The 26,084-nt window shown below is 31.0% G+C and overlaps 2 protein-coding genes across 3 annotated transcripts in view; one reads left to right on the forward strand and one right to left on the reverse strand.

Moving 5' to 3' along the window:
* Nucleotides 1-26,084, reverse strand: part of LOC108909209 (protein regulator of cytokinesis 1-like) — a 35,280-nt gene that overhangs the window by 3,131 nt on the left and 6,065 nt on the right. The window contains exons 6-8 of one of the 2 annotated variants that reach the window (XM_018713468.1): nucleotides 25,461-25,674; nucleotides 5,854-6,005; nucleotides 1,257-1,305 (exon numbers count right to left, since the gene is read on the reverse strand). In XM_018713468.1, coding sequence (XP_018568984.1) covers nucleotides 1,258-1,305; nucleotides 5,854-6,005; nucleotides 25,461-25,674 — 414 coding nt within the window. In that variant the 3' untranslated portion in view covers nucleotide 1,257. The remainder of the gene's footprint in view (nucleotides 1-1,256; nucleotides 1,306-5,853; nucleotides 6,006-25,460; nucleotides 25,675-26,084) is intronic. The other variant, XM_018713467.1, reaches the window with a different exon arrangement.
* On the forward strand, nucleotides 6,600-14,761 carry LOC108909210 (lipase 3-like). Its single transcript, XM_018713469.2, has 3 exons — nucleotides 6,600-7,205; nucleotides 8,407-8,583; nucleotides 13,745-14,761. Exons 1-3 carry the CDS (start codon nucleotides 6,869-6,871, stop codon nucleotides 14,470-14,472), a joined length of 1,242 nt encoding a protein of 413 aa, XP_018568985.1. The 5' UTR covers nucleotides 6,600-6,868; the 3' UTR covers nucleotides 14,473-14,761.

Consider the following 26,084-nt stretch of genomic DNA (forward strand, 5'->3'; position numbering starts at 1 on the left):
AAGACGCCCTCGATATTTATTAATTTGTGTAGAAACTGTCATTAAGCTTTGGCCTTGCATTTTAGTTGCACCCTGTATAAGAGTACCCAAGTAATTCAGTCAGTCCTTAGGTAGGCAAGGAAAAAGAGCTGGGAAATTACCATTTCACGACTTTTTGTTTCGGCAAGCTGAATTTATCACTATAGATGCCAAATATTATGTACAATAACATATTAGTTTCCACAGTCATAAAAATGGGGAGAAGATTGTTTACAGGCTAGTTAATTGTATAATTTTTACGTAAATTCACGTTTTTTGCTTATAACTTTTTTCTATTTATTTCCACGAGAAAAAGTAAAGTACTTTTTTTTTCATCTATGCATAAGAAATACTGTCAAGTCATTGGATCGCTTGATTTTTCGGCGAGCCGCGGCGCAGCGAAAAGGTGGGGGAAGCGAACGACAGCGAGTCCGAAGAAAATGAAGATAATATTCATAGTCCTGACGTTAAAAAAGCGAAATTCGCTTAAAAATAACTTGTAAAATATTCAACTTACCGATTTCAGATTTCGTGTGAGTTATTAGACAGTGATAAGGAATGAGAGGATGCAATGCCAAAACGTCCTGGTAATAATAACACAGTTTATAAATGTTTAATTCAAAAGCCATAAATAAACTTCTGTTTATAACTTTTGATCTAATCAATATTTTTTGACACTCGAGGGCTAGTTTTGTAGGTCTTTTGAAGAGAAAAAAAAGTAATTTACTGTTTTCTCGTGGAGATGAACGGAAAATAGTTATAAGGAAAAAACGTGAATTTATGTAAAAATTATACAATTAACCAACCTATAAATAATCTTCCCCCCATTTTTATGAGTGTGGAAACTAATATGTTATTGTACATAATATTTAGCATCTATAGTGATAAATTCAGCTTGCCGAAATTAAAAGTCACTTATATTTCCTGGCCTATAGGATGTGATTGTGGCAGGTAACAAAATGGTGGTAAATTTTCGAATTAGAAAATTACAGCAACAAAATTGTGCAATTAAAACATGCTTAAATCTAGTAAACGATAAGTTACTATGCATCCATGCAATTTCCCCTTTTGTTCTGTTTGGATTTTCCTTATTTAGACATTAAAAAAGGGCTTCCTCAAGATATGATAGCATACAAGTATGTGATACGGGTTTATTAATATATGTAACTAATAATGAGATTAGATGAGTTGCAACATACAATTCACAAGCGAAACTAAGAATTGTCAAATATACTGACCCTATTCTATTATAGTTCCACATACTGAACTGAACGCCAGTGGGCGCTCCTGAAAAAAAAATTATTACATAACAATATAAGTATTAATAATAGCTGTTTTATGTGGTGCAATATATTTTAAGGTAAGTGTCACTTTTTTGTTAATATTTGTGACAATATCATGTCACAATTTATTTTCAACTGTTGTATTTAAATGAAAAATAAATTGCAAATCAGTAAATACTACACTAGCCACAAAAATTAATTAACGGATAAAAAATCCTAAATTTTTAGGATTTATAAAAGGCTGTAACTTGACGAAAATTGGTCACAGAACAATAAAATAATTTCTTTTTTAATATTTAATATTTTTTGATAAAAACATGGATTTTTGAGAAGAAAAACGTATACAATTTAAAAAATTAATAAACGATGCAAAAGGGCCCCTCACAAATCAAACGGAAATTGGCTTTCGGTGAAATCGGCCGAATTTTGGATATGTTGTTCCTTTCGAGATCAAAAGTCTCCACGGGCACGAAGCTCGAAAATCTTCCCTGCGAGCAGTACCCAGCTTGGAAGGTTAGAAACTGGTAATCCCCGATTTTCGCTGATTTTACCTCTACACGTGGCCTCAGCGACTCCGAATACTGAAGTCCGATTTTGCAATCGTCGTTGCGATAGTGTTCACCTGTTATGTGTGGTGTTTACAATAGTTTTTTGGTAGTTGGTGTCAAAAATGGTTTGCGTGTATAGCAACTCGGAGTTGATAGATATCGTTTTAATTTATGGTGAAGCAAGACAACATTTGTATTATGGTGAAGCATTTGTGTTATGGTGAAACAAGACAATATTTGTGGTAGTTCATAGAAACTGAGTAAGACGGACCCAAATGTGTTTACACGTTGGTGTATAAAATTTTGAACAATTGTTGTTGTAACATCAGGTATGTCAAATAATTTTATTACTTAAAAATACAAATTAATTTTATTAATTAATAAAGGCAAAAGCAGTTGAATTTGCCGATATAAAATAGGTGCTATAAAATTCTATTTATTTCTTTCCTTGCTAAAGTTTTTGTCCGTTTTTGTCCGTTTTTATCACACCGCCATGCCGGTCGCATTGTGCCAGCTCAGGTTTTACAGAGGACCAGATTCCAGTGCCGTGCAGAAGTGTATTTTTAAATCATTTTTGAACTGCCCTTTTTGATTTTTTCTTTATAAAATTGTATTTGTAAGGGTCCCCTGTACATCCAGAATTTTTTTTTTGGATAAGTTCTGAATCACCCTGTATAATATATCTTCATATATATAATATAACTTCATATATATCCCGAAAATGCAAGGGTAGAGGTAAAATTAGCGAAAATTGGAGATTACCGGTCTCTAACCTTCCAAGCTGGGTACTGCTCGCAGGGAAGATTTTCGGGCTTCATGCCCGTGGAGACTTTTGATCTGGACACCGAAAGGAACAACATATCCAAAATTCGGCCGATTTCACCGAAAGCCAATTTCCGTTTGATTTGTGAGGGGTCCTTTATCTTTGATTGATTAATTAATTTTTAGCAAGTGTGACAATTTCGATCAAAATGAAAGAAAAGTCGCAATTTAAAAACTTGAGGGTTTCTTAGGAATACTGTGAGGCTAAAAAAAAATCAAAAACTGATAAATCACCATACAAAGCTCATAAATAGCTCAAATTGAAAAGAATGAATCAAACTAAAAGAGGTGCCAGGTGTAATTGGCCAAAAAAAAATTATTGAAGCCCGTGGACCGTTTGAAAGTAAAAATAAAAAAAAATCCACTGGATTTCTTATGATTTTAAAGGTGGTCAGAGATAAAAAATCTTGAATGAATCCAATCCTGAAACTTCAAACTTCAATTTGCTTTTTTTCTTTTTTTTTTTCATTACATTTTGAAAATCACCCAAGTATTTTTTTTATATACTTTAATTTTGTGGCTAATTAATATTTTCAATTTAATTCTAATGGAAGTTAACTTGTACTATCTGTTGTAGTCCAATTAAATAAGCCTTTCAATCGAAATTTTGGTTAACTTGCCTGAATTTTTGATACGAGTTAGTTTGATTGAGGTATAACAATAAGCAGTGGCGGCTCATTAGAGGAGGCTGGGGAGGCTAAGCCTCCTCTGCAGTTTTTGATAGTATTGCAAAAGTTTTCTTTTAGTTTTTTTAATTTTACATCATATAGGTAATTAACATTATTTCAGAAATTTTCATATGCAACTAATTATGTAGGTACCTACTAAGGGAGATCTCGAGTACGTAAATATACGATTTTTAAATGTTCACTATTTTTCGCGCCCTCCTAATTCGCATTATAGTCGGTGGCAGCTAACTTCCTCAAGCCTCCAAACCTTTTACTAGAGCTCTATAGGATGCGTGGCCTTGAATGATGGTACAATTATCTGGATTCAAGCTTCAGCAGTCGACACGGAGGCTTGTTGCCACCTTCCATCTCTTTTTAATAAGCGAATTCTTCAACATAGCCCTTCTTCTCTACCACTTCGGCGCTCGCAGTTCGCACGCAGTTTAGTTTTAAGTAAAGTTTGCAACGGCATTAAAGAAGTGAGAATTTTTTTTCAAATCTTTCCGGATTTTCGTCATTTTTTTCCAAATATACTAAAAGATCTGACATATTAAATAAAATAATGGATTCCAAGTAATGCTCCCACTCGTTGGAATTTTTCTTCTAGAGCTGTTTTTACGGTCAAAACTTATAGAAAGAAACTTATTGAGGTTTTTGATTTCATATCGAATACGATATGAGGATCCTCACGAGGATTTTTTAAATGATAAACAAACTTTAGGATCCCCTTATGGATTAAAACAATAATTGTTGTTGGACAAAAATTTCAATTTTTTCTTGAAAACCTTTGCAATGATTTTTGAACAAATCGTGTTCCAAATTTTACAGAATAAATTAACTGACGTAACATTTTCTAAAAAGAGAATTAATTCACTTTTATCAAAATTAAAAGAATTCTGTATTAACGAGATACATTTTAACACGTTGAATGCAATTTTCTTAGAAGACACTGACGAAACCTTTAACAATGACCGGCCCTCAAAGAAAAGAAAGACAAGTTTAAAGTTTTCTTTTCAAGCCTCCTCTGTCAAACTTACCACGAGCCGCCACTGATAATAAGTGACAGTAATTTTTTGTTCAACCCCCGGCCAAGGGTGAAAAAAAATTAAACAAAGGGGTTTTTCAATATAACTCAAAAGGGGAAAGGTTTAGAAAAAAGTTTCTTATAAAAGTTGTAAAGCATACAATTCGACATAAAAATGGCATCTTGACTTTTTCTTGTACTATTAAAATTAACAGAGTTAGGAGGCTAGAAGTTAAGTGAAGATTTCAGAAATTTAAAAAAATCATAACAAGCAGAAAAACGAATGAATTTTGTATTTTTTTTTTCAATCTATTCTAAAAAATGTAAAGAGACACGTTTTTTTTTATCGGCGGAAAAACATATTTACGGGGTGAAATACACCCTCAAAGTTCACCCCCCAAAACAGTTTTTTCAAAATTTCTGGGGTTCTAATCAATATATTGAAATCAAACAAAATGGAAATTATTTATGATAAAAAACAAATATTTCGCAAGTGATTCCGTGTTTGCGGGTTGCTATCCTTATTTTTTATTTCAGAAAAACTATATTTTTTATTTATAAAAAAATCATATTTACTCAAAAAGAATTAAAAATATGATTTATGTAAATAAATTGACAAAGTTAAATTGACCTGTTTCGAGGTTTTTGTTAAAATCTCTGTTTAGGGGGGTGAACAACAAATTTGAAATTGTTATAACTATTCATTTTTTTGATTATGATTTTTTTAAAGTCAAGGCCATTTTTATGTAGAATGTATGCTTTACAACTTTTATACGAAACTTTTTTTCTAGCAATTACCCGTTTTGAGCTATCTTGAAAAAACCATTTGTTTTATCTTTTTTCACCTTTTCACCGCTGGGGGTTGAACAAAAAATTATTGTCACTTATTGTTATAACAACTCATATCAAAAATTCAGGCAAGTTAATCAAAATTTCGATTTAAAGGCTTATTTAATTGGACTATTGATAAATAAATCGATGGAAAAAAACTTAAAACAGCTACAAATATTTTTTTCAAATACTTACAAAATTTGATGGGTATCGATGTGTGACACCACACTGAGATATGAAAGAGATGAAAATAAAACAAGCAGATAATAAAATAAAAGTATACTTCCTACACCACAGAAAAGATGAAAAATTATTAGATTTTTATAGTTTGGTTAGTACAAGAAAATGTCTCTTATTATTTATGAACTAACTTTTGCATAAGTATACCAAAAAGAATGTTGAATTTTGTTATACATTTTTAAACTTATCATTAAATATTTATTCCAAAACATTTATAATGTCATTTTGTTTTTTTAAATAATTATCTCTTTATTGGGACATTTTCAACTGTAATAAATAATTAAAATAAATAAAGTTATGTACCTACCTTTTGTTTAAATTGTGAATAAAAAATAATTTAGTACCTACTACATATATTGCCAATGTAAAGGAAATTTACAAATTATACAGAATTAACAAATGGAACCAGTTTTACACACCTGAAATTTTCCATAATCTGCTGTGAAAGTTTCATTAGAATGACTCGCTTCTTTTTTTGAACTCAATCGTCTTATTTTGTTAATACGTTTTTTTCGTTCCATAGAGAGACGTTTAGAGATTGATGTAATTTTAATGGTAGGTATTGGAGTATCTGAAAAAAAAAACTCGGTTGTATTAAATTATAAATAGATATTTTTCTTTATAAAAAAAATTACAAACTTTTAAAATTGTAATATTGAATTTATTAAACCAGGGTTTGAAAAAAATAAGATAAGTGAAGAATATATCAAAATTTTGAAAGTTTATTTTAAAATGGAAGTAGATTTCTTGTACAAAACTAAAGCTTGCATGAAATGTACAGCACATTGGAAGCACTGCTTAAGTACCTACTGATTTAAATTTTTTTTATTTTGTACCTATTAAAAACATTTAAATTGGACTTAATTTGATTGATTTTCAGAAAAGGAATAACATTAGCCCCAAACAAGACATAAGCAAGGTAAAATTATTGTGTAAAACTATTTATATATTTGTAGCAAGTTTTAGTTTTCTATAAATTTTTCTGTATTATTCACAGGCAAGAAAATACTCAATTAGCAAAAAAAATCAATACTTCTATTGCAGCTTTTAAGGTTAAGTTAGCAGGAAATGTAATATCAAAAACATAATTATTGCTGTTATAATCATTATATTTTTAACTTTTTTCAACTTGACCATGATAAACTAAACCATGATTCACCTTTCTCTAAATTCAAAGTCCATTGACCACCACTAGTGGCAAATATAATTAAATGACAAACAAAAATTACATAGTTTGAAAACATACTTTGCATATATGTACATATATTATTAATCAGATTATTCATTTAACTATTTTAGATTATTTAAATAATTAACAACAAGGTTTATGTTATTTTTAAATACTATTGCAGTAATGAATCATTTGCAAAAAAATTGACACAGTTAAGTTCCTTGTTACAGTGCTGAAGCAATAATTATTTCCTTCTAGACAAGATGTTTAAATATGTGTTAGTGCAGTGTGTCCTATACCTTAGCGTGAAAGGATTTAAAGAGATAAATTTTCCAAAAGACAGATGTGAAGGGCTAGAAGAACTGAGAAACCAAATAGACTGCAAATTTAATCCTGATGATTATTTGGATGTTCCACAGATCATAAAAAGACATGGTTATCGCTCTGAATCTCATATTTGTGTGACAGATGATGGATATTTACTAACACTGCACAGAATACCAGGAAAAAATGGAAAACAGGGTGATCAACCTGTGTTACTGCAACATGGTCTGTTGGGAAGTTCTGCGGACTGGATTTTAAATGGAAATAATTCTTTAGGTATTAATTCGGATTTAATTTTTATATAGCAGTTTTACAAACTTTCTGCGAAAACATTTTCTTGCATATTCATTCTTGTAAATATATTTAAATATAGGATTTATTTTCAGGTTTTTTTGCTAAGCAGTGTTTGAAAACAAGTTTAATATTGAAACATGTTTAATTAATAAAAGCATGCATTACTGGTTAGTTAAATCGATTTAATAAAAGTTGCCTCTTGATACTTTTTCATTTTACTCGCTTCATGGAGATAAATACAATATGTTACGTAGTAAATTTAAATCATTTACTTCAACATATTCTTAATTTAAGAATTACTTGTTATTTAAATTTATCTAAAACCAATTACAGAAAATGATAACCATCACTCAAATGTTGTTTAAATTACAATTGTTTCAGAAAAAAAAATTGAAAGATGTAATATAATATATTCTGTATCTCAGAAATGAAGTAAGAATAGGTAGATACTGATAGGAACCTTTTTTCTTATTGTAGGATGGGGAAATTTTCCTTTAAACAATGGCACGTTTCTTTAAACACCCTGTATTCTTCTATAAATATCTTGTATAGTAATTGTAGATATGCACATGAATCATTGTATATATAAATAAACCATATTAAAAGGAGTGCCCAGATTGACACAATCAAATTGAAACTTATTAAAAAAAAATCCTTTTTCATAATTACACAAAAAATAGATTTTCATAATTTGGATATATTTTGTCTTACAAATACATATAAAAATATTATGTAATTTATTTTTAATAGTTATAATGTAGGTACTGCTAAATTTATTTATTTAAATTTTTTTGTGTTATAGAAAATTAAAATAAGAAGAGTTGCACATATATGTGCAAACCTGTTTTGTTTTATAATCAACTGACAGACACGGTGTTCTTATTTTTCAAAAAAATTTAATTTTTCTTAATTCCATTATGAAATCAGTATCAAATCAAAGTTGGAATAGGTATAACTACGAAAAAAAATCTTGAAAACATACATTTTGCAGATATACATATGCACAACCATTTTTGAGATCTTAGGGGAGGCTATCCCAATTTACATTTATTTCGTAAATCCCATTCATAATTTATTCGTCAAAAAAGTTCTGTATATGAGCATAAAAATCATCTTTTAAAAATGGTAAAATAATTGGGAATTGATGCAAAAATATTTTATTTACAAATCTTTCTACTTGTAGCCTTTTTATTGGCTGATCAAGGTTATGATGTCTGGCTTGGAAATGCAAGAGGAAACACATATTCGAGAGGCCACATATCTCTTCCCATATGGAGTGCCCAATATTGGAACTTTAGTTGGCATGAAATGGGAGTTCTTGATTTACCAACTGAATTATACTACATTAGCAATACAACAGGTAACAAAGAAAGATACCCTTTTCTCTAACAGTTAACAATTTTAAACCTATTTTTTTTGAGTACTACTATATTAAAATTAGTTATTATTCAAATAACATTATATATGTGCGGATAACAAATGCACATAAATATTTCTTATATGATACATATCAAGGAAATACATACAGGGTGGGCCACCAGAAATGCCTCGGTCGCTAGTGACCAAACGGCAAATGTTACAGAAACCTGTTTAGGTGGGTATGTGTAGGTTGATTACGGCTACATTTTAAAAATATTTTGAGATATACAGGGTGTCCAGGAAAAGCGTACCATATCAAAGTTATGTTTTTTTAAATGGAACACCCTGTATTTTACTGCATTTTTGAAAGCACCGTAAAAAAATAGGTGAACTTTATTAAAGGTTCTGCATACCTAGGACTTACAGTTTGTGAGATATTTCAATTTTAGTGAAAATGCAGGCATAGCGTAGAAATTTAATATTAGCAATAAAAAAATAATTTTAAGGAAGCAGCTTTGGAGGGTCTATTTTAGATCCTTGAAGTTATAAATTGTTATATTTGTCGTCACTTAGTATTATACAGGGTGTTCAAAAAACTGCTGAATACTTCTCTCAACTTTAAACAGCAATAACTTGGTTATTTTAAATGGAACACCCAGTATATTTTTACTTTGGGAGTTGGGAAATTTAAAACTCTTTCAAACTGTGTATAGGTTCCCTATACCTATCTCTAACGGTATTGGAGATATTTGTGCCGTTTCGTTTTTTATCGATTTTTTTTGTAAGATGTATCCACGTGTCTTTATCGAGGTCTTTACTGAATTGGTTTGGGTTCTTCTTGATGACGTCTCTTTAAATATAAGGAGAAAAATGTGAATGCAAATAGATGGCGCACCTGCACATTTTTCATATTCAGTGAGAAATTATATAAATCGATAATTAAGTAATAAATGAGTAGGTAAGAATGGTCCATGTCAGTGGCTACCACAGGTGTCCAAACCTCTCGTAATGGACTTCTTTGTTTCGGGCTGTATAAAAATATATCTTGTACACAGTGTTCCACCTACTACTTGCGATGATATGAAGGAAAGGATTAGATATGCATTTGCCACAATCACCCCAAATATTCTAAGGAATGTGAGAATATCATTTGAAGATAGAATAAGATGCTGTATTCAAGAGAATGGTTATCAATTCGAACATCTATTAAAATTTTTCTTTGTTTCTTCTAAAAGTAAAATTTTCTTTAATAAATATTTTTCATGTTCATAAATAATTCAGTTACTTACTACAAACATATTTATACAAAATTAATAACTTTTTATAATTATTCTGCTTATAAAATAATATTTTTTATTAGAAAACTTTTTTGAATATTTTCATGATAATGATAAAAGGGACTTCTACTTTTAGAAAAAACAAAGAAAAATTTTAATTGATGTTCGAATTGATAACCATTCTCCTGAATACAGCATCTTATTCTATCTTCAAATGATATTCTCACGCAAATGCATCTCTAATCCTTCCCTCCAATATCATCGCAAGTAATAGGTGGAACATTGTATACAAGATTTTTTATATAGCTCGCAACAAAGAAGTCCATTACGGTGAGGTCTGGACACCTACGTGGCCACTGACATGCACCATTCCTACTTATCCATTTATTACTAAATTTTCGATTTAAATAATTTCTCACTGAATATGAAAAAATTGCAGGTGCGCCATCTAATTGCATCCTCATTTTTCTCAATATATTTAAAGAGACGTCATCAAGAAGAACCCAAACCAATTCAGTAAAGACCTCGATAAAGACACGTGGATACATCTTACAAAAAAAATCGATAAAAAACGAAACGGCACAAATATCTCCAATACCGTTAGAGATAGGTATAGGGAACCTATACACAGTTTGAAAGAGTTTTAAATTTCCCAACTCCCAAAGTAAAAATATACTGGGTGTTCCATTTAAAATAACCAAGTTATTGCTGTTTAAAGTTGAGAGAAGTATTCAGCAGTTTTTTGAACACCCTGTATAATACTAAGTGACGACAAATATAACAATTTATAACTTCAAGGATCTAAAATAGACCCTCCAAAGCTGCTTCCTTAAAATTATTTTTTTATTGCTAATATTAAATTTCTACGCTATGCCTGCATTTTCACTAAAATTGAAATATCTCACAAACTGTAAGTCCTAGGTATGCAGAACCTTTAATAAAGTTCACCTATTTTTTTACGGTGCTTTCAAAAATGCAGTAAAATACAGGGTGTTCCATTTAAAAAAACATAACTTTGATATGGTACGCTTTTCCTGAACACCCTGTATATCTCAAAATATTTTTAAAATGTAGCTGTAATCAACCTACACATACCCACCTAAACAGGTTTCTGTAATATTTGCCATTTGGTCACTAGCGACCGAGGCGTTACTGGTGGCCCACCCTGTATATCACATACATATTCACCATGTAATATGTATAAGGTATATATCACAAACATTTTTTTAATTATTATCGATAATTATTGATATAGACAAGATTCTAAGCAATGTTAAAAACTCTAAAAAGAAAATGCAAATAGTCCAAAAGGTTCTGATGGGAAACAAAAAAAAATTTGAATCAAATTTCACAGTCATATATCAATTTAGAAAGCTAAAGCATTAATTACCCTTATTAAGGTTAACAAAGTAACTTCCAGGAGCAAACTTGCTCTAAAAAATATGTACAGGGCTGGAAAATCCACATGGTCCATCTGCCTTTACATGAGAGCAACAAAGTAAAGTAAAGAAATCCGTGCGATAGACAAGGATGGCTATAGTGAAGACGCTTCATAATCTGAATAGCCACCACCCGTTTCAGGTTAGAAGTGGGAGTGACTATTCAGATTATAAAACGTCTTCAATGTAACCATCCTTGTCTATCGCACGGATTTCTATGACTTACTTTATTGCTCTCATGTAACGGCCGATGTACCATGGGGACTTTCCGAACCTGTATACATACTTTAATTTAACTTATGCTTTAATTTATCAACATAACTTTTTCCAATTGCCTCCATAAGTTTTGTTTACCTTGGATATACAGGCTTGTCATACGTATTTATTTATAGAAATCCTAATGATAAAATTATCCCACTGACCCACTGTGTACTTTTTGTTTGTCAGTGTAAATCTCCTGGATAGACAGGATGATTTATAACAGATGGTGAAAAATTTTGGGGTAGATACCAGTAGATACCAATTCAATATATTTTTTTTATTAATAAACTTTTTACAAAATCTCAATAATTAAGAGGATACAGCAGATTTATTTTTATTTTATTTCAATAAAGGAAATTTACATTTTAAAGTTAAATTGGAGTATGTGAGTTAGCTCAACTACATTTAGTTAAAAAAAATATTTAAAATAAAAGTAAATTTAAATAAATTAAAATAAGGTTTCTGGTGGAATTTATGGGGAAATATGGACAAAGAAAGTGGGACTTTTATCGATGGTTTAAATAACAACGCTTAGGGTCGAGAGTTGTCATCGTACTGAGGTTTTTATTTTACGCTGTTACTGACAATACAAAAAGTAGAGCTGTACACAATAAAAGCTGTTGAGCAGAGATGGCGCTAGTGGTAAACACAGTTTATTGTTGTTTTTGCATCTATCACTAACAGTTTCTTGATTTTTCTTTTTAATTTTTTAATGTGCAATATTTTTTGTAGAATTGTTGATAGTCACTGAATAACAAAAAAAAAAAAAACGAATAGGCAAGTTTCGTTGAATGTTTCTTGAATTACATTAACGATGACTACGTGAACATGGTAACAGTTTATGGAGTTGCAGATGAAAATGCTACATGAGCAAGATTTACGTGATCGTTCCAATACTGACAAAGCACTGTACAGAATTTCAAATAGACAGACACCTTCTCAAAAAAACCTTTCACAGGGTTATTCAAGAGAGAAAAAAGATTGGAAATTTGCAACCAAAGAAGCGCGGAAGAGCAAAGCGACATGTGGCTGATGTTGAAGCAGAAGTATTAAGAAAAGTAGGTAGTGAAACGACAACTAGTACATACCAAATTGCTAAGAAATTTGATGCTCGTTAGAACTTTATTTGGCGTACATTGAGAAAGAACGGATTACACTCTTATTATTTCTAAAAGTTACAATGAATTACAAACGAGGATGATTTTTGCAGCAGCAGAAGGTTTTCCAAGAAGCATAATTTTAGTGTAATAGGCTAGAATTGTATAAGACCTTGTAAGACCTTCATGGGACTCTTTGAATTGCCAGAATGTGTCAATAGCAAATATTACTTGCATTATTTACATGAAGTTTTACTAGAAGATGTTCCATTGGTTGTGCCACATAACATGTGATTTATGCATGATGGATGTCCAACATATTTGTGAGAGATTATTCGGATGATACCTTTCCGCAACTGTGATAAATTTACCAAAGCTAATCAGCTTTGGTGAATTTATTTAATGACCCCCACGTAGTCCTGATGTGAACCCATTGGAATTTTTCTTATATAGATACCTGAAAGACTGGGTACATGCATCTGAAGCCTATATAATTGAAGAATTACAAGTTTACAAATGTTGGAAAAGGTAGAGGCAGTATTTTGAACAATTTTTATACTTATGTAGTTACTGTAATATTTCCCTTTATTATTTTTTTTCTACGCAGCAGTACTCAATAAGCAATTTTTTTAGGTTTTTTAAACTGCTTCAACTTTTTAATTACTGAGATTTTGTAAAAAGTTTATTAAGTTTCCCTCCATACATTACGAATTTTCTTGTATAAGTATCATCTTACTGATACAACACTGTGTTTATAAGATATACTATCTGATAAGTCAGGTAAGGGTTGACGTTTGCCCATAAATTTTGACCTTTGTAGGCTGTAAAGATTGAGAAGATATTGAGATCGACACCTTCAGATCTAACAAATTATGCATTTATCATTATTTATTACATTTGCTACTTTTATTACCTTATTATAATAGTTTAAGTAACAAATTGTCTCTTTTTGAAGGACGCTTTCTTAGATCTGAGAGCATTGACTGTCTAACATCAAAAACTGTGGTCAATATCAACAATTAGTTGGACCCTCTTGTTCTGTATAACTATTGCTATTACTTAAAAACATTTAACTATTTTGTTACTAGGGAAACTTGGAGACATAATTTACATTGGACATTCCATGGGAACCACTGAGTTTTTCGTGTTATCTTCCTTACTACCACAAGTAGCAAAGAACGTAAAACTGATGATCGCCTTAGCACCAGCAGCTTATACGACACATATGCGATCTCCCATAAGATACTTAGCACCTTTCGTCAATGATTTTAAGTGGCTGGCCGATCACCTGGGTTTAAATGAGTTACTACCCAATTATAAATTCTACAAATTTTTAGCTTATGCATGTGAAAGGAACCACAGCAAGAAAATATGTGAGAATATCTTATTTGTTTTATGCGGATTTGATAAAGAGGAATTCAACATTCAACAACTTCCCACAATATTAAGCCATGATCCGGCTGGTGCATCTACCAAGACCGTGTTGCATTATGCTCAGGAAATAAAGAATCAAGGAAACTTTCAAGAGTACGACTATGGGACAGCAGGTAATATGATTGAATATGGAACTCCCACACCACCACAGTACAAGCTAAGTAACATAAAGAGGCCAATTTACTTAATGTATGCAGAAAATGATTTCTTTGCCAGTCCTATTGATGTTGAACGCTTGGCAAGAAAACTAACAAACCTCGTGGCAACATACAAAGTACCTCTTAATGTTTTTAACCATATCGACTTCATATTTGGAAAAGATGCATACAATTTGGTATACAAACCCATTTTAAAAGTTATGAGGAACTTTACAGATATTTAAAGGAAAAATCTATATTCAAAAATTAGGATGTTGGAAATTTTATTATTATTAATCGTATTATAGAATCATCCTTACAATACATTTTGCATTAGTGTTTAGGCTTAACTTTTTTTGAAATACACCTATGCTATAATTAATTTTTGAAATTTAAATGGGACACCATATATTATTTGCTTAAAATTAACGTGGAAAATAGCCAAATTACTTTACTTTGCATAAAAAATTATTAGAAAAATTAAAAACAGGTTAACCAAACATTTTTCGCTTCTATTAACATATTTAAACAGAAACCTCCATTAAATACAAATATCAAAAGTTGTGATTTTATTTTAATTCCAACACCCTGTATCTCAGAAATCTTTTGATCTAAAATGATTTTAAAAAACGTGTCCCTAAAGTTATGACACAAACTTAAAAAAACAGTACAGTGGAACCCCGATTATCCGTGTGCGGATTGTCCGGATTGCGGATTATCCGTGCTATGTCTAGGAATTTGTGGTGACGCGTTATTTTGAGTTTTTGGTCAGCAAAGCCCGTACAACATCATGTGTTGTGGCTAATGCTTCTAATCTGCAGAACTTGCAAATATTCTATTAGCCCATTTTGAGATAAGTCGACATTTTAAACTTACATAAAATATGTCAGAAAATAAAGAATAACAGAAAAAGTTATATGGACCAAAATGACTGACTGTTTAAAAAGTACAGCTAGGTACTTAAAATAAATGTACCTTGCATTTTAAATGTTTTGTTTACGTCAATGTTTATATAAAAAATAAATGTTTTTATTATCGGTGTTTTTCAATTATCCGTGCCACGCTCGGTCCCGTAGATCGCGGATAATCGGAGTTCTATATAATGTAATATATTAGATTTTTCTAAAAAGTTTTAATGCAAAGAATCTAATACGAAAACAATTTTTTTGGAGTTTCCACAAATGTTCAATAAAAATTTTCTGGCAAAAATAAATTGCAATTTTCCCATATCTACTTATTTTACAAGTGTTCGACACTATTGAGAAATGAACTGTAGGTACGATCCTATGATTTATAAATAAATAAATTTCTTTCACTATTCAGTTAGCTAATGAAAATGTATACTTAAAAAGTTAAATAATTTATCAAATATGTTGGATGCCTTCATATGTAGGCTCAATAAACATAAACATAAATAAAAACATTTTTGATTTTCATTGTAGATCTTAAAAATGCATATATTTGGAAACACTAACTCTCTAAAAATTGTCCAAATGCCACAATTTTTTGTTTATTTTTATTATACAAATTTTTTTAAAGCATTTCTTATGCAAAATCTAATATACAGGGTGATTCAATAATGGTACGGAGTGGCTGTACATAGGAAACTAGGCATGCTGCAATTATGGGGTAAAAAATCTATTAACAAATACGGACAAAAGAAATTGATTCTCCACTAGGGGGCGCAACTACTATAGTATTACAGAAAATTGTTATTTTTCCGGAACTTCGCTTATATAACCTAAGTTGAAAACACTTTAGTTTCATTGTTAAACCCTTCACAAGTTTTGTTTGAACTTTTTTTTTTTGTTATTACCATAGCAACGCCAGTATGAAGGACGACGCCATCTTGAAAGTTTTAAATTGTCTTAACTTCTAAATGCCTTAATCGATTTCAATAAACGATAGCTCATTTTAAAGAACTATTAATAAAATTTATATTTATGATATGGGAATAAAAATATTATTTTCCTGCGCAACGGTAGACGATACTATTTAGAAAAGTTTTGTAATTGTCTCCGTTTACTAAAAAAATTAAATACGATATAGTTTTTTTTTTCATGGCTTGATAGACCATTCATTAAGGAAAACAAATACACAAACCGGGGGTCGATAGCTTTATTTTTTTCAAGCTATAGCTACAATAGTGAAGTTGTGCTAGAACATCCTCTTTTATTTAGTTCTCTAAATAATGTTGACATGATCCAAGCCAAAATTAAATTCTGAAAGCTTCCTTGGTCTTTAAAAAAATATTTGCTTTATTTTGAAATTTTTTTAATATGTAGGTACAATTTTTAATTTTTTTTTTATTAATTCCATATCTGAGTATTTTATAAAGATTATTGTTTCCATAAGGTAGGCTATGTCTTATGACATTAGACAATTGAAAAATTATGCCAAACAAAATGTGACAGCTCTTACAACGTGCAAAATTAGTGTTGTTTGTGTCGGAAAAGTACTTGTGAACAAGGAATATGCCTTTTACGAATGTGGAAGACATCGCCGTGCAAGAACGAAAGATAATATTATTAATATATTGGCTTGTATCCATGTAAATCCCCAAATAATAAGTGTTACGGAATTAGTTAGAGATCTGGGAACACAAGTACTTTTCTCACACAAATGGCACTAATTTTGTACGAAGAAAGAGCTATCACATATCGTTTGACATAATTTTTCATTTGTCTATTTTCATAGGACATAGCCTGCCTCGTTATATAATCTTTATAAATACTCAGGTATTTGGAATTAATGAAAAAATGAAACATTGCAGTTATCAAAAAAATTTCAAAATACAGCAAGTACTTTTTTGGTATAGTTTTATAATTTAATTTTGGCTTGGACTATGTCAATGTTATTTAGAGAACTCAATAAAGGAGGATGTTCTAGCACAACTTCAATATTTTAGCAATAACTTGAAAAAGAAAGAAGATATCGACCATCGGTTTGTGTATTTGTTTTCCTTAATAAATGGTCTATCAATTTTTTTTTTTTTTATGAAAAAAAACCTATATCGTTGCATTTAATTTTTTTAGTAAACGGGACAATGACAAAACTTTTCTAATTAGCGTCGTCTACCGTTGCACAGGAAAATATAAATTTTATTAATAGTTCTTTAAAATGCGCCGTCGTTTATTGAAATCGATTAAGGCATTTCGAAGTTTAAAGAAATTTTAAAATTTCAAGTCCTTTATACTGGCGTTGCTATGCTAATAACAAAAAAAAAAGTTCAAACGAAACTTATGAAGGGTTTAACAGTGTATCTAAAAAGTGCATTTTCAACTAAGCAAAATTTCGAAAAAACCACAACTTTCTTTAACACTATAGCAGTTGCGCCTAGTGATGGCCGTAGGGAATATTCCCATTTTGGAAAAATTCAGAAATGGGAATTTTCCTGTGTTAATAAATTCCCAGTTTGCGGGAATTTATATTAGGTTAGGTTAGATTAAGTAAAGGGGTTCTGAGGTAGGTCCCTTCTGTTTTTTTTTTGTTTTCGTTTATTTCCACTTCCATTTTTTTGTTTGAGAAATCAGAATTTATTTTTTTGTTATTAGACATAACATGTTTATTGGAAATATTATTTTTGTTTAAAAATGGCTTTTAATAAAAAAATCCCTAAAAATTCCCAAGTTGGAAATATTCCCGGGAAGATTCACAGGGAATATTCCCTAAAAATAAATTCCCGGGAATTTTCCATCTCTCAAAATATTTTATATTAATTTCTTTTGGCCTTATTTGTTAATAGATTTTTTACCCCATAATTGTTGCATGTCTAGTTTCCTATATACAATCGCTTCATACTGTTAATGGATCACCCTGTATAATTCGTCTTTCTACATCCTTCAAAATGCGCAATTTCTTTAAAGACCTCTTATTTTTTAAATTTCATGTACCAGTTTCTGTTATCATTTATTTTATCAACTTCTATTTTCCGAAATTAACATTGAAAAAAAAAATGTATTTTTACATGAATAATTTAATTTAAATAAAATTGCAATAGGCATCATGGCCTATAGAATAACATGGTGTCATTAGACTTTAGGAAAGATATTAATGATATTTTTCAAACAATTGATTCCTAAAAAAAAAAAATATTTTAATGTTTCTAAATATATGCCTATTTAAGATTTATTTCAAAAGAAATGTTTGAGTATCATTTGTTTCTTACATACCATGTTAATGGTTTGCATACCTGTATAAAATGATATGAAAAATATAGCAGTGTTTTAATCCAGTGGTGTTTGTACTTACAATGTTTAATGTAATCATTACAAAGCTTTAAAGTCTGTATTGTTATGTGATATCATATAAATAAAAGTATTGTATATTTTTAAAATGTTCTTTTACCTATCATTTACAGATGAATAAATCACTTAAAAAATATTTTGTGGTGCTAATAGTCTAAGAGATTGGTTTCAAAATCCCCCATGATCGGATTAATGGCCAATTTTGTTTTTAATGTGTTGGTCGTATGTTGTATAACAGGGTTTCAGAGTTTGCTGATACCCCTTGTGGGGCAGGGGTTGGGGGTGCGGGGGTAAATACGAAAATCGCCCCGTGATCAGATGGATGTCAGCAACTCATAATATATATTCTAGACCTTTGGGGAAGTACGAAAATAAAAGTTGCTGACAGCCTAGTTGGGGCAGGGGCGTTTAAAACGGGGTCAAATATACCACTTACCGAGCGCGCAAACTGTATGCGTAGTCCAGACGGTATCTGTTTCGGGTTGGGTAAAACGCATATGATCGTAGATTTTTGCTTTAATGGCTTCCAAATAACATCAGGAATGATAATTTTTCTATGCAAATAAAAAAACACGTGGGTTTAATTGTTATTGCAAAAAAAATCATTTTTTTCTTGGATTTCTTGTCGACAACTTAGCAACTATTCATTTTAGGCAAAAAAGGAAGATAGAGTTAGTTGCAGTTCAAAAAAATAATTATTGTTATTGCAAAAATCGTAAAAATCATTTAAAAATTACAAAAAAGCTAGTTTATTTGTCAATTTTTTTCAGACACTTGAATAATATCTAGGATCTTCATACTTTTCCCAATTAAACTTCTTACTGCATAGAATTATCACACCAAATTTCATCCAGTTCGGTTCAATAGTTTTTACATAATACCTAATTGTTTAAATTTTTTTTTCAAATTAAAAAATTTTCAAAAACAAATTTCTAAAAATCTAAAGCCTTTGAATACTTGAAAATTTCATCACAGAAAGAAGAGTCCTCAAGCTTTAAAATGGTTTTTGAAAAATTCATATCGGACGATTAGGCGAGCCGTGGTGATTGTTTAATCATTTTCGCAATTTTCACGCTTATAAACAATTGCAATAATTTAACGTTTTTTTCAATTTTTTTTATTTTAAAATATGGTTTGAAGCTACTCGGAAAGACGAATATTTATATCTGGAAAGTACTCAAAATGACAAACCTATTAGTTAAAAAAACAGCCCTTATATCCTTATAGTTTTGCTGTAAATATGGGTTAACTTTAACGGGCTATAACTCCAAAAATAAAGGGCAGATCATCAGGTTTTTTTTTAAATACTCGTCTTTCCGAGTACTTTCAAACCATATTTTAAAATTAAAAAAAAATTGAAAAAAACATTAAATTAAGAAATGCAATCGTTTATAAACGTGAAAATTGCGAAAATGTTTAAACAATCACCACGGCTTACCTAATCGTCCTACTTGAATTTTTCAAAAATAATTTTAAAGCTTGAGAGCTCTACTTTTTGTGGTGAAATTTTCAAGTACGTATTCAAAGGCTTTAGATTTTTAGAAACTTGATTTTGAAAATTTTTTAATTAAAAAAAAAAATTTTAAACAATTATTATGTAAAAACTATCGAACCGAAATTTGATGTGATGATTCTATGCTGTAAGAAGTTTAATTGGGAAAAGTATGAAGATTCTAGGTATTATTCAAGTGTCTGAAAAAATTGACAAATAAACTAGCATTTTTGCAATTTTTTAAATGATTATTCCGATTTTTGCAATAACAATATTTATTTTTTTGAATTGCAACTAACTCTATCTTTATCAAAATTTAATTACAAAACTTTTTTTCCTTTTCCATTTTTGCCTAAAATGAATAGTTGCTAAGTTGTCGACGAGAAATCCAAGAAAAAAATGAATTTTTTTGCTATTTTTTATACTTTTTTGCAATAACAATTATACTCACGTTTTTTTTTATTTGCATAGAAAAATTATAATTTCTGATGTTATTTGGAAGCCGTTAAAGCGAAAATCTCCGATCATATGCGTTTTACTCAACCCAAATCAGATACCGTCTGGACTACGCATACAGTTTGCGCGCACGGTAAGTACTACATTTGACCTCGTTTTAAAAGTCCCTGCCCCAACTATAGACCAGGCAATAAAGAGAAAAATATCTAAATTTTCGCGGCCCGGTCCGATTTTAATGAGGTTTTTTGGTATGAAATCTAAAGTTCCCGAAATGACTGGAAAAATGGATCTCGGGGGTTTTTGCCGGTGCTGATTCCGAATCTGACCCTGCCAAATGCGTCCGATGACTATTTCTTATTATTTTGGGGAAGGATGAATGATAAATTAATGGAAAATCATGGGACGAAACTCAATCTAAAAAGTTCGGTTGGAAAAAGAAAGGATAAGCCTGATAATTTTATTAAATATATTTATTGTTCTAAAGTATAAAGTATTTTTATTGTTCTAAACACGGTGCAAAACAATCATGATTTTTTTTTAAAAATCAAAAAACCCGATTTTTTTTATTTAAATCAGATTTTTTTTTACTTGGATCAGATTTTTTGTTTAAATCGCATTTTCTAGTAATTAACGTCTTATTTCCTGTCAATAATGCCTAATTAGCCGCACCTATACAATAACAAACATTTCCACAGCGCTGCAAAAAAAAAATGAAACAAAATTAAATTTTCCAATCGTATGGTGGATATCTCACAAGGATGTATTTGGAAACAATGGAGATGCGATTATCAAAATTACTAGGCAACTTCTGGGAGCTGTGGCATCATCGGCGGTCGGTGGAAAGAATTTTTTCTTCGTTTGGATTAGTCCATTCTAAATTGAGGAATCGACTGGGAGTAGAGAAGGCAGGCAAATTGGTGTTTTTGTTTAATCGTTACAACAGCAAGTGTAATATTTTATTTGATGAATAACTATTAGGTATATTTGTGTTATATGATATATTAGTTTTAAATCTTTTACATTTATTTTTTGAGTTATTAAAAATATTAAAATATTAAAACAGAAAGTTTATTATTTTATTGATGAATAGATATTAAGTTTGTGTTGAATGAATCATATTTTATAGTTTTGTAACTTTTACAGTTATTTTTCGATTTAATAAAAGCGTTTAAAAAAGTTGATTTTTTTAAATTTATTCCCATGATTAAAATAAAAAATCAACTGATTTAAAACACGATTTAAATCTTGATTTAAATCAAGTTGATTTAAATCTTTGCACCCTGGTTCTAAAGTATAAAAGTATATTTATTGTTTTAAAATATATATTGTCTTAAAATATATTCAATGCACATTCCTTCTGTATTAATTGTCACACGGGCTCATTTATCAAACAACTATAAAAACCAATCAAAATTATCTTCCTCCTCTTCCTCTTCCCCAAAATAATCAGAAATAGTCATCAGATGCATTTGGCAGGGTCAGATTCGGAATCAGCACCCATGAAAACCCCTGAGATACATTTTCCCAATCATTTCGAGAACTTTCGGATAATAAAAAAGGTGGGACTTTTTTCCGACGGTCTTTCTGAAGAAAATGCAAAAAACCGCATTAAAATCGGACCGAGCCGCGAAAATTTAGATATTTTTCTCTTTATTGCCTGGTCTATAGTTGGGGCAGGGGCTTTTAAAACGAGGTCAAATGTACCACTTACCGTACGCGCAAACTGTATGCATAGTCCAGACGGTATCTGATTTGGGTTGGATAAAACGCATACGATCGGAGATTTTTGCTTTAACGGCTTCCAAATAACATCAGAAATTATAATTTTTCTATGCAAAAAAAAAAAGTGGGTATAATTGTTATTGCAAAAAAGTATAAAAAATAGCAAAAAAAATAATTTTTTTCTTGGATTTCTCGTCGACAACTTAGCAACTATTCATTTTAGGCAAAAATGGAAAAGGAAAAAAGTTTTGTAATTAAATTTTGATAAAGATAGTTAGTTGCAATTCAAAAAAATAAATATTGTTATTGCAAAAATCGGAATAATCATTTAAAAAATTGCAAAAATGCTAGTTCCAGTCATTCGGAGAACCTTGGAATCCACGTGCGCCCCGCGCCCCCCAGGCGGCCGGAAGTCGCCCCCCGGGGGGTCGAGTGGACTGGATATATGCATATTCGAATTCTGCTCCCCCCAAAACCCTTGAGTACCAATTTTTGCGGTATTTCGTGCACTTTGGCAAGTTTCTCGGATGTGATGCACTTCTAGATGCACTTTATGCACCCGCGATGCATTTTCGTTACTTCCGGATAATTATGATAGATATTTTGGGGTAAATCGTTCTTTATTGCCTGGTCTACTACGCTGTCAGCAACTTTCATTTTCGTACTCCCCCGAAGGTCTAGAATATACAGGGTGACTCAGTCATAATGTCATTAATTTTAACCACGTATTCGGAAGGCTTAATAAAGACAGAAAATAGGAAAAAAAAATTTTTACTCGACTTTTAAAAATGAAGGAAATCGACCCATAACTCCCGCTACGAGGGCGGCCCTGGCCGATGCCCGGATGCTCGGAAAATTATGTAACGTAATGTCACGAACAGTTTTCAGCTAAAGGAACAGCGTTGCCAAGTTCACATCATAATGTGTGGTTCACATTTACAGTTAAACGTATTCAAGTAAATAAAGGAGCATGCTACATTTTATTATAAATAATTTTAACAATTGTATTAACTTAGTGTAGAATGTTTTAACGAGTCTGACTTCTCAAAGTAAACTTTCGTTAAAAGAACATACATAAAGCAGAGGTAGTTGCCTGTTTGTAGGCACACCGTATTTTATCAAATAAAAAAGTCGGCACACTACTAAATACCCAAATATACAAAATACACTACACACGGTTACAAAACCGTTAACAATTTAAAGCGTTTATTCAAATCTACCACCCTCCATATCTCCCGCATTTTTCCCGCAAAGGAGTTAACATAACACATTTTCAAAAAGTTCAAGCTTTAGAAGCAGCTGATCTCCCCAATCGTCTTGAATTTTGCAATTGGTTCCTAAGTGCAGCAGAACTTTATTAACAAAGGGCTCTGGACGGATGAATGCTGTTTTATTTGTGCTGGCATTTTAAACAGGTAAAAAATATAAGTATTGCTTTCTCAAAAACAATAAGGGCCTACCTAGGTTACACCAAAGTTTAGATTTACACTAAAGTTTACATTTATTATGTAAACTTTGGTTATACGCAACTGCATATTGAATAATAAATTGAAATACTAAAAATGTGTATTATTTAACATAATAAATGATAAAACGTGAAAACGTTAATATTAAAAATGATAAATTGTAATAACCGTACATTGGAAAACAATCATCCGTATTCATTACATTGTTTGCAGTTATGTGACTCTGTTTGCCACGGCACTCTATCTGGTTCCTGGACTATTTGTACACATGCAAATTAAAAAGTGGGCCATTGACCTACACGGTCCGTAAAAAAGGATCGTGGTTGACCTAGATACAGGTTAACCTAGGTCGGAATCACGTACTGAGTTGTTTACTTGTCTCCGTCCGATTGTTTTTTTATCTTCTATTACTTACAGTCAGTATTTAAATACTACATACATTTCACCCTCTCTTTATAATTTATCTAGTGAGTGTTGGTTTTTTGTCATTATTTTTGTAATGAAATTGAAATGGTTGTGAAATTAAATTTAAATTACTTGAACTCTTGGAGTTTTGTTAACTTCAATATTAAATTTTATTTAAAGTGAAACAGAGCTAATTTCCTTGCAGCCATAATAGTCACATTTGGTCAGATGAAAAACCGCACACTACTCGTCGGTTTAGCTTTCATAGGAGATTTGGTGTCGATGTATTATGGGGAGAAGTATATGGCGATCGTTTAATGGGCCGCATTTTCTACCTGAACATCGGAATGGGCCACGTTACTTTCAATTTTTAGTAGAATTGTTTGAAAACCTTCCCCTTCAGATGCTACGGGATATGTGGTATATGCACGACGGAGATCCGGCCCATTTTGCTCGCAATATCCGTGTATTTTTAGACGATCAATGTCCCAATCGGTGGACAGGGATATGAGGGCCCATAATTCTATAGACTTTTGTATATGGGGTTATATGAAATCTGTCGTGTATCACACCGAGGTAGAGAATGTAGAGCAGTTGAGGAATCGTATCGAAGATGCCGCTGAAGAAATACGTAACAACCTGGTTTATTCCATCGCATCCGCCGCTCATCTATCTAACGTGTACACTTGTGCATAGACGGTAATGGTAATGTATTTGAACATTTGCTTACAGCAAAAAATTAACATTATGATGTTAATAAAAACTGATTTTTGGCAAGGCATGCTCAGACCTCCTCGAGGTTCTTGCTGGGCAACAATAACAATTTAATGTGTTGATTGCATAATTATAAAAAATAATTTATGGCATTTTAAATTATTATTTGCTGACGTGAGCAAACCGTTTATTTATTGTCTTTATATGAGCGAAAATATGTAAATATGGCAATGTTGCATCTAGGGTGCGTTGTGCATATCGTAGCCATGCTCAAATTCTAAATAACCGACGACGTCAGCCTGTCAGTAACAGCCTGAAAAGGGGGTTAAATAATGATTTGGAAATATTTTTTTCTGCTTAAATATGCATTTAATTTTTTTTTAATCACGCCATCGTATTATACTTATTTTTCACTATCTGCTCTTAAAATTAATGACATTATAACTGAATCACCCTGTATATTATGAGTTGCTGACATTAATCTGATCACGGGGTGATTTTTGTATTTACCCCCGCACCCCCAAACCCTGCCCCACAAGGGGTGTCAGCAAACTCTGAAACCCTGTTATACAACATACGACCAACACATTAAAAACAAAATTGGCCATTAATCCGATCACGGGAGATTTTGACACCAATCTCTCCGTCTATAATGACAAGTCATAATAAAACAACTTCCAGTCAATGAAATGTGGTAAATTACAGTAACCATAAATTTTATTTATACTTACTGTTGCCTTTTTGAGGTTTTCTCTCGCTCAAAACTTTAAGTCTTTTTGTTTCATTTGTCATTGGAGTACCATGCTTTCTTTTTGTCGTAGATTGAGGTGTGCCAGATCTTAAGTTCATATGACTTGTTGATGGAAAAAGACTCAAAGCGGATTTTGCTGGAGTTAAAGTTTGTTCTCGTTGCATTTTTCGTGCACTCAGTTTTTGTTTTTTTGCCTGAAAATAATAAAATTCAAATGATTTTACAAATAGATATTTCCAAAATATACAGATGTTCCGATTTATACGTGTACATGCTCTTACCAAGTAAAAACATAAAGATTAAATATATTTTTTATTAGACGTCGGGTGCCAGATGGCAGCACCAGGATCGTCTATTCCTGAAATATAGAAGGCAACCCCCATATTACTTATTTCTTTTCTTTTAATATTTGTAGTCAACAAGAATTTAAATTCACAGAGTAATTTGGAACACATCTTTCACCATTCGACAAAATGTTAACAGTCTGTTTTAATTATCTTTTAACATTCCTTTTGTTGTCCGACAGAATTATTTTGTTTTCAATATCTTTACCAGTATATTTTCTATAAATTTCAATTCATTATTAAAAATGTAATCTCTTGAA

Source organism: Anoplophora glabripennis, unplaced genomic scaffold, assembly GCF_000390285.2.
Source record: "Anoplophora glabripennis isolate ALB-LARVAE unplaced genomic scaffold, Agla_2.0 scaffold398, whole genome shotgun sequence".
In the NCBI taxonomy this organism is placed as follows: domain Eukaryota; kingdom Metazoa; phylum Arthropoda; class Insecta; order Coleoptera; family Cerambycidae; genus Anoplophora; species Anoplophora glabripennis.

What these genes read in the sequence shown, in the direction of transcription:
- LOC108909210 (XM_018713469.2), top strand. Translation starts at nt 6,869, where the DNA reads ATGTTTAAATATGTGTTAGTGCAGTGTGTCCTATACCTTAGCGTGAAA. An exon ending in AAATGGAAATAATTCTTTAG is followed by an intron (nt 7,206 to 8,406) that starts GTATTAATTCGG and finishes TTCTACTTGTAG; the next exon opens with CCTTTTTATTGGCTGATCAA. An exon ending in CTACATTAGCAATACAACAG is followed by an intron (nt 8,584 to 13,744) that starts GTAACAAAGAAA and finishes TTTTGTTACTAG; the next exon opens with GGAAACTTGGAGACATAATT.